At 32.5% G+C, this 18,874-nt stretch overlaps 1 protein-coding gene across 6 annotated transcripts in view; it reads left to right on the top strand.

Annotated features, from left to right (window-relative positions):
• FSD1L (fibronectin type III and SPRY domain containing 1 like) overlaps positions 1 to 18,874 on the top strand; it is a 55,145-nt gene that overhangs the window by 14,957 nt on the left and 21,314 nt on the right. For 5 of the 6 annotated variants that reach the window (XM_084898682.1, XM_084898680.1, XM_084898679.1 and 2 more), the window contains exons 2-8: positions 236 to 331; positions 2,612 to 2,743; positions 3,751 to 3,852; positions 11,374 to 11,396; positions 15,873 to 15,994; positions 17,194 to 17,403; positions 18,557 to 18,655. In XM_084898682.1, coding sequence (XP_084754808.1) covers positions 236 to 331; positions 2,612 to 2,743; positions 3,751 to 3,852; positions 11,374 to 11,396; positions 15,873 to 15,994; positions 17,194 to 17,403; positions 18,557 to 18,655 — 784 coding nt within the window. Of the gene's footprint in view, positions 1 to 235; positions 332 to 2,611; positions 2,744 to 3,750; positions 3,853 to 11,373; positions 11,397 to 15,852; positions 15,995 to 17,193; positions 17,404 to 18,556; positions 18,656 to 18,874 lie in introns of all 6 variants that reach the window. The other variant, XM_084898678.1, reaches the window with a different exon arrangement.

The following is an 18,874-nucleotide window of genomic DNA, read 5'->3' as shown; positions in this document are numbered from 1 at the left end:
TTGTCAGGGAAACCCAAGCCTTCTGCTCGCTCCTTGGCCACAGCCATCTTGGTTGGGTTAATTTGCACACTCACTCCTGATTGACTGGTGGGCGTGGCTTGTGAGTGTAGCAGAGATATGTTCAGTTGGCATATTACTCTTTTATTAGATTATTAGATTAGGTAGGGTTGTTGTTAATGAATGTTATAATTTTATTTTATTAAAACATCAAGATGTTCCTTTTTTTTGATTCTAGGAAGCTTTACAAAGGATCATTTCAACTCTGGCAAATAAAAATGATGAAATTCAGAACTTTATTGATACACTAAATCAAACACTAAAAGGAGTTCAGGTATGAATTTCTATTAAAAGTTTGTGTAACTATTTTATAATGAATGATTATTGGATCAAATCAGAAGTATAAAAACACCCTATCAGCTCTAGATTATAAACTAGTGGAGATGAGAGCAGGGTTTTTAATCATCAGATAAAAATACTTTCTTTGCTATTCTTGCATTCTCCATGGAATGATCAAGTAGTAAGGGAAAAAGAAAACTGTGGAATTACAGTTCTAGGAATACTGTAGTGTTCATTTTCCATTTTCTTTTTGTCTTTTCTATTTCTAACTAAGCAAATTGTATCTTTCAAAAGTACCGAGAAGCTAAACATTCTTTACAGTAAATAATGGAAGGAAAATGTAGATAGTAAAAGTCTCCTCATAAAATCAAATGAATGTAAAACATAAAAGTAAAAGGTCAAGTGCCCAATATAGTGTTAACTATATTTACATAGTTGTCTTAACAGGAAGGAGAGGAATATGTAAGGAAATGGTCCTGGATTTGGGGAGATAATCTATACTGTAAATAATCAAATAAGCTGGTGATGCTTTCCCATGAATGTGTCTTAATGAATTTAAAGGACAATTTTGTTTGTTTTTTTGTCAACAGTGAATTTTTTTCTATGGTTTTTGTTTGTTTTAACCTAGGTAATTGCCTGGTCCTTGGCCTGTTGGACTTAATAGTGATTGTATTTCACTTACTTAGTTTACTGTAATTAAAGTCAGTTCACTTTAGCAGTTTTTCTCAAACTACAAACTATCTTAATGGAAAATTTGGTGAATTCACAAATCCACTTTTTTAAAGTAAGCAAAACTCAGAGTTCTAAAACTCTTGATCTATGGGTGAGAGAATCATGACATTTGACATCTGAACAAAGAGAACAAAAGATAGAACTAGCCCAAAATATTTTTCTGATTGCCAGATTAATAGAACTATACCTTGGCATCCAGAAAAAAAAATAGAAGGGTAATTAAACTAGATTGGTCACTGAAGATGGGTGCATACAAGTAAGTGAGTAAGCCAGACACTATAAGAATGTGTCAGTTGGTTATTGAGGGGAAAAAGAGTAGTCCAATTTTGATAAGTAAATTGAAGTCAAGGAATTTACGTGGTTTGTCAAAAGTTGTATTATTATTAAATGATTGATGTGGGATTTAAGTCTTCTGCCTTCTAGACTGCATATTTTTTCTTCCACAGCTTGTTTTTTACCATTGTAAATAAACTAGTAAAATGATTAATACCACTTTTGGTAAGACTCTGGTGTGATGATGACTGGTTTTTATTAACATAAGCAAAAGTTTGAATTATGATATTACAATAAATTGTATTTATTAGTTCTCTGAGTGCCAGTTGGTTTCTCTTAATTGAATGATTAGTTTAAATTGAAAAATGCCTTAAGATAATGTCTTCTATCTCATAATTGTTTCAAATACTGTAAATATATATATATATATATATATATATATATATATATATATATATATGGCTTATCTAAGGATCTCAGAGATATTTTAAGTTATTTCTTATTGAAATAATAGAATATTGCTTAATGAGGTAGTGAGAAATCAATGGACTTGAAATGCTTTATTAATTCTGCCACTAGTAAATAGTGGCATAGCTTTGGGCAAGTCACTTCTGTGTCGTTTATTTCATAAAATTTAGCAGTTTGACTACAAATTGTAGTCATAGATGGATTTTTGAGGTTCCTTCTAGCAGTGGTTGATAAATCTCTTAGAATTTAGCAATGAACTGCTTAGTCTTTAAATTCTATATATTTTTTTATAAATACAGTACTTTAGAAAACCTGAAAGATTTAAAAATTCACACAAAATCATCCCCAGCCCTGTATGTCCAAGAGTTATAGAATAAAAATCTCTGAAATGTTTTATTAAAATGCTTCACTAATGATTCTGTTGCACAGTAAAGGTTGAGAACTACTGGCTTAGGGACTGCCTTTGAGCCTGAAGGTCTAGATAACTTGTCAACCTCAAGACAGCCTTTCACATTGTCCTATGGAAACAGCATTATAAAAGGTGAAGAGAATATGGGCTATTCCATATAAGGCTGCTTAACTCATAATACAGCTGAAACACATACTATCAGCATTAACAGCCAGCTTCTTCGATTTTTTTGTGTTTTTAAAGTCTTGTGTCAAATATTAGAATTCTGTTATTTTGATGATGTTAGGCTGAGATTTTATAATAAGTATCTATTCTCTCTTTTGATAAATATATCTTAGTTTTTAATGTCTGACAGCTCTTCAGTAAAATAATTTTGTTTTGCTTATTAAATAGGAAAATTCTTCTAACATACTTTCAGAGCTAGATGAAGAATTTGATAGTTTATACTCTATATTGGATGAAGTGAAAGAAAGTATGATTAATAGTATCAAGCAGGAACAAGCTCGTAAATCACAAGAGTTACAGGTGAGATCATAAAACTATTTAAATATGAATAATTTTAATCTAATTCTTGATTTATTGAAAGCAAAAATTAGTGAATTCTTGTGTATAACTGCTTTTATCTTGTAGAAGAATGATTCTTACCTTTTTGGGGATCATTAATATCTCATTTTTAAAATTTCTAATAAAAACCAATGTGTGATTTACCCTCTTAACCATTTTAAAATGTACAGTTCAGTGTTAACTATATTTACATAGTTGTGTAACAGATCTCTAGAACTTTTTCATCTTGCAAACTGAAACTCTATACCCTTGGAACAACTTCCCATTTGCCCCTCCTTCCACTGCGTGGCAACCACTATTGTATTTTCTGTTTTCATTATTTTGACTACCCTAGGTAACTCCTATAAGTGGAACCATAAAGCATTTGTCCCTTTTGTGACCAGCTTATTTCACTCAGCATAATGTCCATAAGATTTGTCCATCTTTAGCATGTGCTAGGATTTCCTTCTTTTTTATGACTGAATAATATTTCAATGTATGTACATACCACACTTTATTCATTTGTCTGTCTGTGGATATTTAGGGTTCCTTCTACGTATTGCCTATTGTGAATAATGCTGTAGTGAACATGACTGTGCAAATATCTCTAAGATATTTTGTTTTCAATTCTTTTGGATATATACCCAGAAGTGATATTACTGGCTCATAGGGTAATTCTATTGTTAGGTTTTTGAGGAACTTCCATACTGTTTTCCATGCTGCTATAATATTACATTCCACTAGCATTGGAGAAGTTTTGGTATAGTCCCATTTGTCTATTTTTGCTTATGATGTTAAGTATAATGTATTAAGATAATAAAAATTTGTTTAAAATATGACTTGTGATTATCTGCTTCATTAACTCTCTACAATATTTTTGTTCAGTTATCCTATTAAAATTCTTTGTAAGTTCATTATAACGGTACTGTATATTTAAGATTCTGATGGCAATAGGAAATTTTATTTTAATGATTAATTTTTTTTTCTAGAGTCAGCTTAGTCAATGTAATAATGCCCTGGAGAACTCTGAAGAACTGCTAGAATTTGCAACACGGTCATTAGATATAAAGGAGGCTGAAGAATTTTCAAAGGTACAAAAAAAAATCAACCAAAAAATCTAAATTAAGCCACTTAAAAAGGAAAGTTTTGATTTTTTAAAAAAAATGGTATTTTCCCTTTGAACTTTGGACTTAATCTAAAAAATATAAAGTCTAAAAGGAATATAAAGTCTAGTTTTGAATTCCTTTCTCTGAGCTGATTGGTAAACATCATCACTTGATGCAGATGAGCACTGCAATATAGTGAGATCTTGATACTAAAGTTCTTATTAATCTTTTATCTTAAGAAATGGAACATTTTATTAAAATATGAAAATGTAGCTCCCTTGTTTAGGGGAATGTTTGGTATAAAAATATAAACAGTAGAGCAAAAAAACTGTTAATGTTTTAACCTAGGTCCTGGTATTTAAGAGATTTTGAATTCTAGTTTCTAGCTTTATTTTATATAGAGTTGTTTTCCAATGATTACCAATTGATCATTTCTGTCATATTTTATATACAATAAGGATATTCAATATATATATTGAAAATGGTGTGAAAAGAGTGGGAATTAAGCTATATAATTATAAAAATATAGACTAATAATCTTATTAAGCTAAATATTTTAGTTTGATTTTATTTTTCTTGGTCTTCCTGGACAAACCAGTGAGCTGCATTAGTGTTAGAAAGGTGGCTTTATAATCAGTTTGTGTCCACCGAATGTTTGCATTTTTATGATTTTTCTGTGAACTTGAAAGTAGAAAAATCTTTCTTGAGAAGGTAACATTTGTTGGTTTTTATCCCTACATTTTGAAAATGAACTCTAAAAACTAATTTCTTTTAACAAAAATAATCAAAACAAAAGTTATTTTTCTATAAATCAGTGAGCTAATTAATTCTTTAATTTGTAGGTGGGTTGTGAGGAAATTCATCTTTGCATTTGGTAGTACTATATAAAGTAATTATGAGGGAACTGTATCATACTTTAAGGTACTTAAAAATATAAATATGTCACCTATTTAGAGGATGTATATCTGATAACTTTATAGCCAAATACATGCAGAAAGCAAAACATGTCTGAGTTCTCAAGAACAGCGTCACAGAGTTCATGGGCAAGAGACATACCCTCTATTCAATAGCCTCAGAATCTGTTAGCTATTAATATGTACCTGGTACTAAAATTTTTAGGGTTTTTTTTTTGTTTGTTTGTTTGTTTCCTAGCTGTCAAGAGTTCCCTTGTAGTGGCTAGAGCAGCTATTAATGACAAGGCATAGTCATAGAATTAATAGCTGAGAGCCTGAGAATGAGGAACAAACGGGAAAACTATAAAATGTATGCACAAATACTCAAAGATAACTTGCATTCCAGTTGAATTTAAATAGGTATTGATGCTTGGAAAAACTGATAAGCATTTGTTTTTTCCAAGTTTCTCTCTTCATTCACATTTGAGTCCTTCTCTTGCCTTCCTCTCAAAGGCTATTATTCTCCTTTTCTCTTTTTGTTCTTTCCATCTTTGTTAATTAAAACTTGTTCCCAGCTATTTGTAAATAGAAAGGTTCTGATAAAATAAATCACATTGTGGTTTAAATATATTTCTTAATGTGCCAGTTGGCTTATCTTAATAGTTTTAATTTTGTCTTCCAGCATTTTGCAGTATTGCTTAATAGCTTAAACCATTTGGAGATGTGGTGAAATGAATTCAGTGTTTCCTTGCCAGAAATCTAAGTTTCTTATTTAAAAAAAAAAAAAATGCTTAACTGAGAGTTGCTTGCAATTTTCTGAGTATTTCCAAAGAGGATCCAGGTAAATGTTTGATTCCAAGTCAGAACCTAAGTTCACTTTCCTTGCCAGCTACATGGATAATAGGCTTGCCCCAAACACCTAATTGCTGAGAGAAAATGAAAAAATGACTTTGAAGATTAACTGTTGGACTAGCAGTAGATTGCCAGATATTTGGAAAAAAGAAGTTCTTCTAAGGTATCTGTTTACAAATGTCCCATATTAAAGTGATTAAATCCAATTAATATAAATAGTTCATGGAGGCAAAAAAATATCATAGGCTAATATCCAAACCATTAATCTTTTTTAGACTTTGCTATCTTAAAAAAAGAATTTTAAGTATTGATATTTAAATGATCACATTGTTGTACTTCAATATGAAAATTGAGTATGAAGCTATACTACTTACCAATAAAAATAGCACAAATGGAAAAATATTTTAAACATATTTTCACATTTTTTTAGACTGTTATAAGTTTGGTTGACAGAAAATATATGAAGAAAGATCACCAGCAAATGAGATCTGATCATTAACGTTATTTCTGGATGGATAAATAGCCAAAACCCACCAAACCTGGGTTCTCTGCTAATAGCTGGCCTGCACCACACTGCTTGGACCCTTTGCCAAAATTAATATCCCTAACTTTCCCACCCCCTGAATCTAGAACTTGAATTCTACTTATGAAGAGCTGAGTCTGGGGGACAATTTTCAAGTCAATATAACTAACCAGACATTTTATCACAATCTTGCCACACATAACCCACTTCTTAGACTGGAAAGGATGGAATGGTTACCTGCCCAGCTGCCTACTATGAAATGAAATGTTACAGATTAAGGCAAAAAGGAAATATCTTCTACATTTGATCACAGATGAAAAATGAGCCTGGGTTTTGTGTACTTCCCACTTCTAACACACAATCATTGGAATATTGTTCAGTGAGTGTCAGGCTCTGACCTCTGGGAGGAGCAAATAAGGAAAGGGATAGAAGCTCCCTCAGTATTTCCAAGGGAGCAGAAGCTGCTTCTGTGGGCCAACTTCAGGAATGTGGGAGAGGAGAGGACCTTCACCAAAAGCTTGAATGTTTCAGTTTTGAAGGCAGTTTTTTAAAAAATCTAAATATTTGTTAAGAATAGCTCAAGCTACAATTTCCCCCCTCTACTTAATTTGAATGTTTATGTTCTATAAAAATGTAGTCTATTCTATAAATGTCCTTAGTCATAGAACAGATGTGAGCAATACTATATTCAAAGTTTATTTCAAGTTATTTACTGTGACTTTGTGAATGTGTTTTTAAAAATAGTTCTTTTTATAAACATTTATATTGAAATTATAAAGCTTCTAATGTATGGAAGCTTGGTATGCAGTGTTGTTTTCTTTGAAAGTTGGTATTTTTGCCTAAGAAAAAATAGCATTTTAAAGCTACCTCTTTTCACTCTCTATAACTAAGTCTCCATTATTCCCCAAATTATTTTCTTAATATGGTATTTTGGGGGTGAGGGTAGATTTCTCAATTATATATTATAAAAAAGTATTGAAAAAGTATTAAATATTTTCCCCTTATACATTTTCAGATTATCTCAAGGAAATATTACAAAATTATCTGTCCCAAATCCAGTAGGAAATTTTGAAGTATAAAACAATGGGAACATGTAGATAAGGCTGGAAAAGTTTCTCAGTGTTGTGTGGCATTCAGATTTTACTAGGAATTCTATTGGGCTTTACTGCAAATCAAAATAAGGATAAATCCTCTCAGGAAAATACCAGTTTTGACATCTAGCTTTTGCTAGATTCATCCTTTTGACAGGGTTAATGCATTTTTCTCTCAGCAATTTTAATTTAGAAATAAATATATTCTTATTTTGGTTCCTGATTATCAGTGCTCTCTGATTTTAACTCTTTGCTGCCTCTTTTCCATTTCAGCCCATATTTCAGAAAATTCTATTGTTAAGATGCTTAATTTATTTTGGATACTTTTTAAAAGTTATCTACATATAAGATGGCTTACGATGGACTTTCAGGTTTGGAAGATAGCTTAGTGCTCATCATTTTATATATGAGATAACTGAGTTCTAATAGAGTTAACTAACTTGCTAGTTCATGTGATGGGATGAAACTCAGATCTCTTAAACTTTGGTCATTGCTTCTTATTTTTTGCTGATGAGTTAAAACAATCTCTACTGATTGGGAAGAAATTTGGAAATCTCAAATTTTGTTCTATTTGGGAAAATGATTCATTGAGTACAGTAAGCAAAGCCTAAAACTTCTTTTACCTGTGTTTAGAAAACACTATTCAATTTAGCTGCTCCATAACTAGAATTATTTTAGAATACTTTGCTTCTAACATCTATCTATCTATGTAAAAGCCTGAGACTGTTATGACCAGTCACTATGACATGTACTGACCACCAGGGGGCAGATGCTCAACACAGGAGCTGCCCCCTGGTGGTGGTCAGTGCACTCCCTCAGCCAACCTTCTGTGGTTGGCCAACCTCCTGTGGTCCCTCACCCTGGACCAGGCAAGTCAGCCAGACCGAGGGACCCCACCTGTGTATGAATTTGTGCACCGGGCCTCTAGTCTTTCTATAAAAAGAGAAAAATGAGGGTTTAAGAAAGAACATAGAAACAATAAGATCTTAACCCTCAAAGGGCTGGATAAAGTCATAGAAGAAAAAAGTTTTTTTTTGTTTTTGTTTTTGTTTTTAAATATACTTTATTGATTTTGTACAGAGAGGAAGGGAGAAAGATAGAGAGTTAGAAACATCGATGAGAGAGAGTCATCGATCAGCTGCCTCTTGCACACCCCCTACTGGGGATATGCCCGCAACCAAGTACATGCCCTTGACCGGAATCGAACCCGGGACCCTTCAGTCCCCAAGCCGACGCTCTATCCATTGAGCCAAACCAGTCTCGGCAGAAAAAAGTTTTTATATCCACTAATTGCAGATTAAAAATGAGAAATTAGGAAAAGATCTGTTTGTTTTTATATTTAATTTGTAATTATGAAGAACCATTTGTGATTACTACTACATTGTACTCTTACTACAATTCTTTTTAACGTCTTAGGTGACAGATTCCTATAACTGATAAAATAAAGATCAGAATTATAAGGTTTTTGAAAACAATTAATGGAGAGATGGAGGAAGGGAATGAAAGAGATAAAAGGAGTCATGTCTGATATGATCAGAGGGAAATGAAATGTTGGCAAACGATATTTCATTAGAAAGTTGAAATAGAAATAGTGATAGAAATTGAAATAGAAAATAATCATGTTGAGCAAGGTAATATGACTAATACTTCTTGAAGGCTTTCCAGTGATACACAGTATCATAACCTAAAATTCTAAGTATTCACTGATGCTTCTTCATAGCTCACTAAGTAGAATTATGTAGTTGCTAATAAATGTACTTAGAAAGCAGAGATGTTTAAGTGACAAAATGCCTAACAGTTGAAATTGAAACTTAGAGGAATCAAGCAACGTTGCAATGTGTATCTTTTAGACAGTTTTCTGCTTTGGGAGAAGAAATTCCAGGAAAAAAAATTAACCTGTTTTCCAATTCAAGACATTATTTTGAAATTGGGCCTTATTAGAGAAATATTTTCGGAATTTGAGACTTTCTACTCTTTATCATTATACAGAATAACTTTTTCAACCTTCCTGCATTTGCACAGTGAATGTACTATAAAAAATTGAACCTAAATAAAAGAAGAAGCCCTGAGTCTCCAGCTTTACCAACCGGGTATAAACCAACAGTTTTTCCTAAATCAGTTGGCTTTTTATCTATTCATTTCTGCTTGTCACAAACAGCCAGGTACATTAGATGATAACATGAAAGCTTTATATGCATGTGTACATGTGTACACTTGTACACACTAAAAATGACATCTTAGTAAGTTAAGTAACACTAGAAACAAAAATATGGTCAGTTTAAAAAACTGTGATGGGCTTTATATTGTTGGGTTATTTGAGAGTGACTGGTTAGTAATATCCCTTTAACCAAGTTCTGAAACAGTTGGGAAATAAAATAAAACAATAAAGCTAATAATAGGCCAAATATTGTTAAAATGGTATTGGAGAATTTGGCTTATATCAATGGGCAAACTTCCCTAATTGTAGAAACGGACAGGTTTACCTCAGGTGTCTGTGGGGGTAATCTGTTTCAATGAAACTTACTGCATCAAGGGAAAGAACAGAATATATGTTCTCTGTGGGCAAGCAAGCTGTCAGGAAAAGGGAAAGGTGCTGAGCTATTTCTAGTGTCTCCTTCCAAAGTCAGTCAGTCAGATTTGGTCATAGCGCCTCCCCAAGAGAAATGAGGGAGCAGAGAGGCTAAGGGATAATGCTAGTGGAGCTTCTCCCTATGTGAAGAAACATCAACTACAGAGAAGAGTCTCCTCTTCCCGTTGACACATATTAAAAGCTTTGGTTTGTAACACTAGCTGTAATGACGGTGCTTAAAAACAAACAAACAATGTAATTGAGCACCATAACATTTCTTATCCTAGTAACAAAATAGTTACTAGGATAAGATTACTAAAATCATGATTATAGATATCATAGCATTGGGTTGTCTGCTGCAGAATGTGGAGCTTAAAAGGGGTCTTTAGAAACAGTAAGGACTCAAATCCCTCAATAAAGAAATAGAATGATTAGTATACTGGGTCACAGGATTGATTATGATAGTGCTGGAACTGCATCATATGCTGATCTAAATTGCAGTTCTGTTCTTTTGTATAGAAAGATTCTCATATCAGAATATTCTAGGATGGGTTTAAAAATGATTGTTAGTACGGACAATGTTAAAACTGAAGACGAGGGGCAACAGAAGCTTTGTTATATATATTTACTGTTGATTTACATTTAATAATTATTAAGTATTGCTGTGTGCTAAGCTTTATGCTAGACACTGGGGATGGAGTGTCAAGTAAAACATGATCTTCAATGGATATATCATTAATTACTCTGGTCAGTATGGAAAAAAAAAACTTTTGGTGGATATATTATATTGCATGTGAATACAAAGGGGAAAACAGTTTTTATTTGTATTTTTCTGTGACTGTCAGCAAGTAATAGCTGTGTCCCCTTCCTAAACTTATGCTAACATTCTAAAAAAAAAAAAAAAAAAAAAAGTCATCTGAGGGAAGGTCCCATTGCTCCAAGTATTTTTCAGGTTTCTCCTTTGAATTTTTGCCATTAGAACTTACTTTTTGAGGGTAAAGGAATGTAGAACTGCAGCCTAGTTTTATGTTAGCAGGCAAGCCCTCAGAATACAGTCTTTGCCCAGTGAAGGCAGATAGAGAAAACTTGGAACAAACATTATGAAGTGGTGAGAGAGGTCTCTGAAGAAAAATTGGAGAGTAGATTTGAAATATGTAAAAAAAAAAAAAAACAAAAAAAAACCAAAAAAAAAACCACCTATCAGAATGCATAGAAATGGGTGCCCGGAAAGGAGAGGGTGGTTCTAGTGGAAGAGTGTCTGACTGAGTGAAAGTGCAGGTGTGTTATGATAATTTTAAGGTAAGAAAAAACATTTAGTCATCTGGTTTTTGTTGGAAGTGTTTGTTTTCCCTCCTTTTAAGGTGGTATATATGAGTTCTAGATTTTCTACTATAATTCTAACATCACATTATGCAAGCTGATGCAAACTGTACAAATTTCCTATAATTTATGATTTGGTGAATATGAACTAATATGTTCCAGGGTTTATATCCTAACTTTTCTTGCATGTCACTGCCATTGAAACTTGCATGAAAAGCACTAACTGCCTTCTTTCTCTCCTCCCTGATCTGCTCCAAGGCTGCCAGACAGATCAAGGATAGGTATGGAATAAAACCTACATTTTTATTTATATTGATACTGAAATCAGAAATGAAATTCAAGAACAGTTTCTTGCTAGGCTCTTAGTTAAAACAAAAATACCTAAAGGTCAAATAAAAAAATGTCTTCTGCATATTTTAAATAATAAGCAATATGTTAGCAAGATTTTTTAAAAACATAGTTGTGGACAATTATGTACTTCCAAAAGAATTTCATTTCTGGTATAATATAGATAGTTTTAGTATTAGTTTTACTACAGTTCTTAATTGACTATGCTAATGGTGGGGAACCAATTTGAATAATTAAAAAATATTCCTGGAATGCATTTTCTGTTGTTCTTAAATTTTATATGGGTGTCACAGCATTTTATATCATCTTCAGGAGTTAAAGCTCTCTCACTGCTCTCCTGGTTAACACCTTTGTATTCTCATTTCATCCTGTTCCTGGTGCCATCTCTTTCTCTTTCTAATGCCACTACTACCCATTTATGGGAAGAGACTACCACAGAAAATAATGAAAAACTCTAGTTTATAAGGTCTCTCTCATTGATAGAGTCAGGATTAAGAAAGGAAACTGAGTATTTGCTATAATGAATACACCAAAAGGCTAAAGGAGCTGCTGGCAATTTTGGATTGGGTTACCACAAGAGGGATGGCTCTGATCTGCCTGGCTAGTCACTGACCATTGACTCCATTGAGGTGATCACTTAGGTTTCTTTATTGGAGGATTATGAGAGTTTCTGAAAGCCACAGCTCTTCAAATCCCTACTCTGAATCATAGATGAAATTATTCATCAGATAATTTTAAAATTATTCATTGTAGGTTGTGTGAAAACCAGTGTCTCTGTTGTTAATCTTGGCTGAAGACTTCAATTTTGGGTTTCTCTCATGTCTGTTTATTTGACTAGAGGCAAGATTCACATGACAGCCATAGCATTTTTAGTACAAATATTAATTTTTATATTTTTTGTAAATTTTACCCTTTGCACGCCGCTGTCCCCTCTCAGGGGACATCGGAATTCCAGCATATCACTCGGATGTCCCCTCTCAGGGGACATTGCAGTTTATTAGTGATTACGGGGAATTGAGTTATTTCAACGCACGTTTCCGCCGCAAAGTAGCGTCGAGTAGCTGGTAGCCAATGTCCAGAATGGTTCGGAGTGCAAAGGGTTTATATCAGGGATTGATTAAAAACATGGATCATTATTATAAATCCTAAATTTAGAAAGGAGATTATGAGAGTTTGAAGGTGAAAGTATGGGTGTTTAAGGATTGGATACTAGGTAGTTTTTTTGGATAAGGTAGTTTTGGGTTGTGTTTGTTGGAATTCACTGTGAGTGATCCTTCTTCCCAACCTGGCTAAATTATTATTCAATTTAGCCACTTACTCCATTCAAACTCTGGTCCCTGATTATCTGGGCTAGAAGTCACTGCGTAATCAGGCTTTGGGCTGTCCAATAACTTTGTGAGAGACCTTGCAATATCCTTCCTTGTTCTTCTCTATGGTTTTGTGCTTCCCAGAATTCTGTCCTTACCCCTGACCACCCAGATTTGTTGGCCAGAATTTAATGTAATAATCAGTGTTCACGGCTGAATGTATTCTTCAGTGAAACTTGATTTCTTTTCCTCTTCTTCTAAGCCAACTGGTTGACTTGATTTCATCAGTATCCAAGGAATCTCAGAAGTCATAGTTTCTTTCTTTGGCCAGAGCAAACTCCATTTATTTGTTTGTTTGTTTTGTTTTTTCAGAATCTATACTGTTTTTTTAGGCTGCCCACAAAAGGTTTACTTCTTACCTAAGGAACATTTCTGGGTTTGGGATTAATTTTTTAAGCTTGATTTTTAGTTTCATAATGTCCAGTTTCTCTGATACAGTTTTTAGGTACTTTCAGGAAGCAAGCTTCTGGAATTATATTATTGCTGTTCATAATATGAAAACAGAGAATCATAATAATTATTTTTACTAACTGAAGAAAGGATTATTCCCATAGGTTGAAAGCGGTATTTTAAGGAAGCGTGTGTAACATCTGAGCAAGGAATCAAATATATGAAAGGGAAAGTATCTGTGAGAACTCAGTATTATCATTTGGTATGACAGAAGTTGTACAGGAGGAATAATGGAGTGGCAGGAAACACTGAAGACAGAAATGAGAAGATGATACATAGCAGATCTCTTTATAAAGCACTGGTATACACGTCTGGGTGCTTAGTAATGTTGGAAGATGATTAGTTGAGTTATGTTGTGGGAGTTACTAGTTCTTGAAGGAAAGGGGTCATGAAAGGAAAAGTTGTTAATTAGGTAGGTAGTTTGAGGAAATTAAAAATGTCCATCTATATGTTTTGCAGCTATTTTATCTTTGCAGAAATAAAATGGAGAAGTGTGAGCCTTGTATTCAGCTTTACCATTAGAAATAAATCAAGAAAGTCAGGGTGAATTAAAACATTTGTAATGACATGGATCCTGTAATACAATTATCTATGGATTTCAGATTATTAGTTTGGGCTTTGAGGCACAATTGTCTAAATGTATTCAGTTTAAAAATAAAATGTTCAGTCTTTTGAAAGATTATAGCATTGTTATATATCTAACTTGATTTATGGAGACTGACATTTTCATTGACTAGAAAATGAAGGTCATTAATCTTGTTTTTTTAGACTTTGATAGACCTTTCTGTTGCTTTATGGGAGAACATTCTTTTTCTTTGAGGCCTTAGTGATTAAATAAAGTTTTGCAGGTAAAGTTTCAGAATTAACTTTCCTAAAATACTTTCAGATATTTTTTTCTCAATAGTTCAAAAAATACATTTTAATAATCAGGTTTAGAAGCAATTAAGTAGGTTTAAACCCATTCGTTGATCCTATGGGCATTTATTAATTACCTATCTGAATATAGCTCTCTCAGAAGTCTTTGAATCAAAAGTTAGTTGGGGCTGTAAAGAACAAAAGTATGTAAGACAGCCTTTCTTCTTAACTCCTTATTGATACCATCTGAAATTTTATTATTGAGAACCAGCAGCTTAAAATAATATGTGAGAAACACTCAGTGTTATGACTGGAGTTCAGTAAGTGTGAGTTTCCTTCTCCATAAATTGTATTTAAGTATAACACTTGTTTTTTGATAAATATATCAGTTAACTTTTTTGTTTCTAAATAAATATATCAGTTAAGTTTTTTGTTTCTAAATAAAGTGATTACTTTCCTAGTTTTAAAAGTAATAGAATACAGCAATAGTTAGACATTTTTTCATCCTAAAATGACTGACTACAGCAACAAGTTTGATATCTTTTAAATCATTGATTTCTAGAGTAGATTTGGCAGATCTGAATGACTAGACCTGTAATTCTCTTTGTTCCTTCAGCTCTATTTACTTCCTCTCCCAAATTGTGTACTAGGAGGACAACACTCATGAATATTACCTTTGTATTATTCTTTGACAAAAGATAATAAAGGAAGCTACTATGTGATACTTGTGGAAATTTATTATAATATGAAAAACTGAAATTTGATACAAAATGACAAATTAATAGAACATGATAATTTTTAATACATATTTTTAAAATATATTTTTATTGATTTCAGAGAGGAAGGGAGAGGGAGAGAGAGATAGAAACATCCATGATGAGAAAGAATCATTGATCGGCTGCCTCCTGCACACCCCACTCTAAAAATCCAGCCCGTAACCTGGGCATGGGACTGGGAATCGAACATGTGAAATCCTGGTTCATTGGTCGACGCTCAACCACTGAGCTATGCTGGCTGGGCCAAATATGATCATTTCTTTTATTCCCAGTTTTTAATTGACAGAACAGGTTCCCCATACTGTGGATTAAATGAGGTCTGGTATGGCTTCTTTCTTTTTTTGTTTTTGTTTTTTTATACCACATTCATCTAATAAATATTTCTTGAACTGCTATTTCTATGTGTGGTTTCACAGTGGTGTTTCTCCTATATTCTTCCATGTAGCTGATGTTGACAATCAGAGTGACACCTACTAGTGATTTCACTTCTCTCCTTTCTCATCAATGACCTGTCCTTAGCAGCTACTAAGCTATGCAGTATTTGGTCAGTGTACCTCTACTCTTATTTGAGGACACATGGAGTAGCTGTTACTACTTGGCATATGAAAAGGAGTGAGGCTGGCATCAGGAAGTCAGTAAGCTTGAGTGTACAGAGATTTAGATGACTGTTGGGTCTGTTAAAGATTATTTATATTGAATATTTGTCTCTTGTGATACTTGTATTTGTATGCAGTTTTATAAAACTGGCTGGAGGAAAGTTTCTTTAAATTTAAATACACTTTACAGTTTTTTTATTTAGTTAATTTTCAAAGACTAAACAAATTTCTATTTAGTTTTGTTATCTTCATTAAAATTTCTGAAATCATTAGAGTGAAATCATTTTTATCTTTTCATTTTATAAATTAAATATATGGTACTTCCCATTCTTTTATTTTTAAAAGCATGTTTATATTTGCCGTAGAGTAACGATGGCTTCAGCCTTTCGCCTTTCTTTGAAACCAAAGGTCAGTGACAGCATGACTCATTTAATGGTGGATTTTTCTCAGGAAAGACAGATGTTGCAGACTTTGAAGTTTTTGCCAGGTGAGTAATTTACATATATTTCATGTAAATTTATATATAAAAATATATTTTCTGCAAGATTTTTCTGTATAAACATTGGAATGTAAATATTAAAGAAATATAGCATAATTTTTTCATTCTAAGAATAATTAAATTTGCTAGACTTAATTTTTAGAGAATTATTTTACTGGTAGTTAAAATTCCATTTTTAAGAATCCCATTAAGGAATACATTTTACTGTTAGTTTGACATAGCAGTACACCACAATGTAATGCACTGGATCCTGCACCCAGACTTCTTAGATTTTAATCCTGGCTGCCACTTACTTGCTGTAATCGCTTGCTAATTTCAGGAAATTTTTCATTGATTCTTTGGTTCTCTCCATAGATAATCATGTCATCAGCAAATAAAGACAGATCTATATACCTTTTACTTTCTTTTCTTGTCTTCCTGCATTTACTACAATTTTCAGTACACTGTTGGATAGCAGTGTCACTAAAACTTTTTTCAGTGACAAAATTTTTAAATACAATACCTGCACAGTTTCACACATTTTAGACACATCTGTATCAGTGAAAGACTATAGTCTCCAGTTAGCCTGTTGATATGTAAATGAAACATCTGTTAATGTTGAGGAGCTATGGAAAAATCTTTTTTATGGAAAAGAAGTTGATCAGTGTTCATACATGTTAATTGTGACACATTAATCCCTATCTTAATGAGTCAGAAAACTCTTTGAAAAACACCTTAAAATTCTTAAGTATTTGGGTGTTGAGGAATTTAGTTTTGTTTAGTGCTGAGGAATTACAATTATTTTATAAACAAGATTTTTAAAATACGTTGAAAATACCTTGAATTATTTTAATTATTGGCGTTAAAGTAAGTTATTTTCTCAATAGTTATTTAATTTGTAATCTATAGCTGTTTGAAATAGATTAAAAGTACATGTTGAGAAGTAACAAGTCATTCTTGATTCTTTATTCTTAGCGTGTTTGAATTGCTTTTTGCTAACTAGGATTTAATAAACTGAATAAGTATATGAAAAGACTCTTAAACATGAATTTTTAAACAGAGCTTTGAAAAATATATTGTATGTATATGATATCTCTTCTCTTAGCTGATTCAATTGAATTATTCAAAAGCAACATGAAAAACCATAGTTTGAATGACAGATTAAATATTGAATTACTACTATAATAGCCTTTTTCTTTTTCCTTCAGTTCCCAAAGCTCCAGAGATAGATCCAGTAGAGTGTTTGGTGGCTGACAATGCTATAACAGTAGCTTGGAGAATGCCAGAAGAAGATAATAAGATTGACCATTTTATACTGGAATATAGGAAAACTAATTTTGATGGACTTCCACGTGTAAAAGATGAGCGGTGTTGGGATATAATTGATAATATTAAGGGTAACGAATATACACTGTCAGGTAAATGACTGCATTTCATGAATCTTTCTCAGAAAATAAATGTAATTGAGAAAATATTTTACGTTACTTTAAAAGATAATGTTAAGTTTCTTTAACCGATTTTTTATGTATTCATTATAGAAGTGAATTTCTCTTCTAAAATTTAAATTACTTCAGATATTTGCAGCCTGGTAAAACAATGTATGTAGAACAAGCATGAAGAGTTGTTCTGGAAACAATATTTCTGAATAACATTTAATTTTTACCTTGGTTTTCTAACAACCCAAAAACTGTCAACTTTCTAGATGTACACACTTCTCCACAAATATCGTTGCCTTTAATCCTTTTAGGATTACCTTCACAATAATACTTAGAGTAGAACTGTGACTTGGTATTAGAAATTTGTATGTTAGCCTTTTGAAAGTCTTTAAAAAGATATCTCCATATATAGGGGACTTTGTGTATTTGAAATGACTAATTGTTACCTGAGTTGGAAAATGCTTCTTATGGATGATCAATAACATTAATAACTTTACTATTATTGAACACTTACCATTTGTCAGGAGCTAGACTGAAATATATTTCATAATACATCTCAATTAACCAGTATAATACATCTCATTTAGAATTATGAGGTTGGTTTTATTATTTCTGTTTTACAGATTGAAAACTGTAGCTCTGTCATGTTGAAAGTCCCACAGCTAGTAATTTTAGACTATTTTAATCTAGACATAACTAACTTCAGAGTTTTGCTATTAATCTATATGCTTCATTTTTCTTTAAATCTATTTTTCACAAAAAATGACAGTGTTTCATAAATATAAAATTCCTTTGGGTGTTTATTTTCTAGAAATTGAATGTTATTTTAAATTTCAGCTTCTATCCTTTAATACAAAAATTACTTTTAATAAGGCTTGACAGAACCTCTTATCACTAGGTTTTTAAAAAAAACTCATTGATAAACTGTATAACTTATTTATTTTGAAGAAAACAATAGATAAATCATTATTCCTCTGACTTCAGGCATTATTACTGTTTTAACATAAATTTATATTCTTCCTGAGTAAAGAGAAAGTTCTACAAAGGGAAAAATGTTTGTCTTAAGGTTCATACTCCTACTTTTGAAGTAGATTCCTTTATTTTTCATGTCTGAAAACCATTTTCATTTTTTCAGGTTTAAGGTTTGATTCAAAGTATATGAATTTCAGAGTGCGAGCTTGTAACAAAGCTGTGGCTGGAGAGTGTTCTGACCCAGTGACTCTAGAGACCAAAGGTAAGGTCAGTAGCTATGTATGCAGCATCTGGATTTATCTGAGGCATGGTTCTATCCCTCCTCCCCCCACCCGGAATTCCCAACAACAGGAATTTTAAGATGGAGAAATTAGGACTATAGTAGTGGTTGCATTAGTTTTTCCTTTATCATGGTGATCAGATAGGTAAAACAGACTGAGATGATAGTGTTATATTCTCAGGTAGCTGCTTAGTTTACAAA

This window comes from Pipistrellus hanaki (assembly GCF_964339955.1).
Source record: "Pipistrellus hanaki genome assembly, chromosome: 11".
Classification (NCBI taxonomy): Eukaryota; Metazoa; Chordata; class Mammalia; order Chiroptera; family Vespertilionidae; genus Pipistrellus; species Pipistrellus hanaki.
Note: the sequence above shows the minus strand (reverse complement) of the source record. Positions and strands in the feature narration are given on the sequence as shown.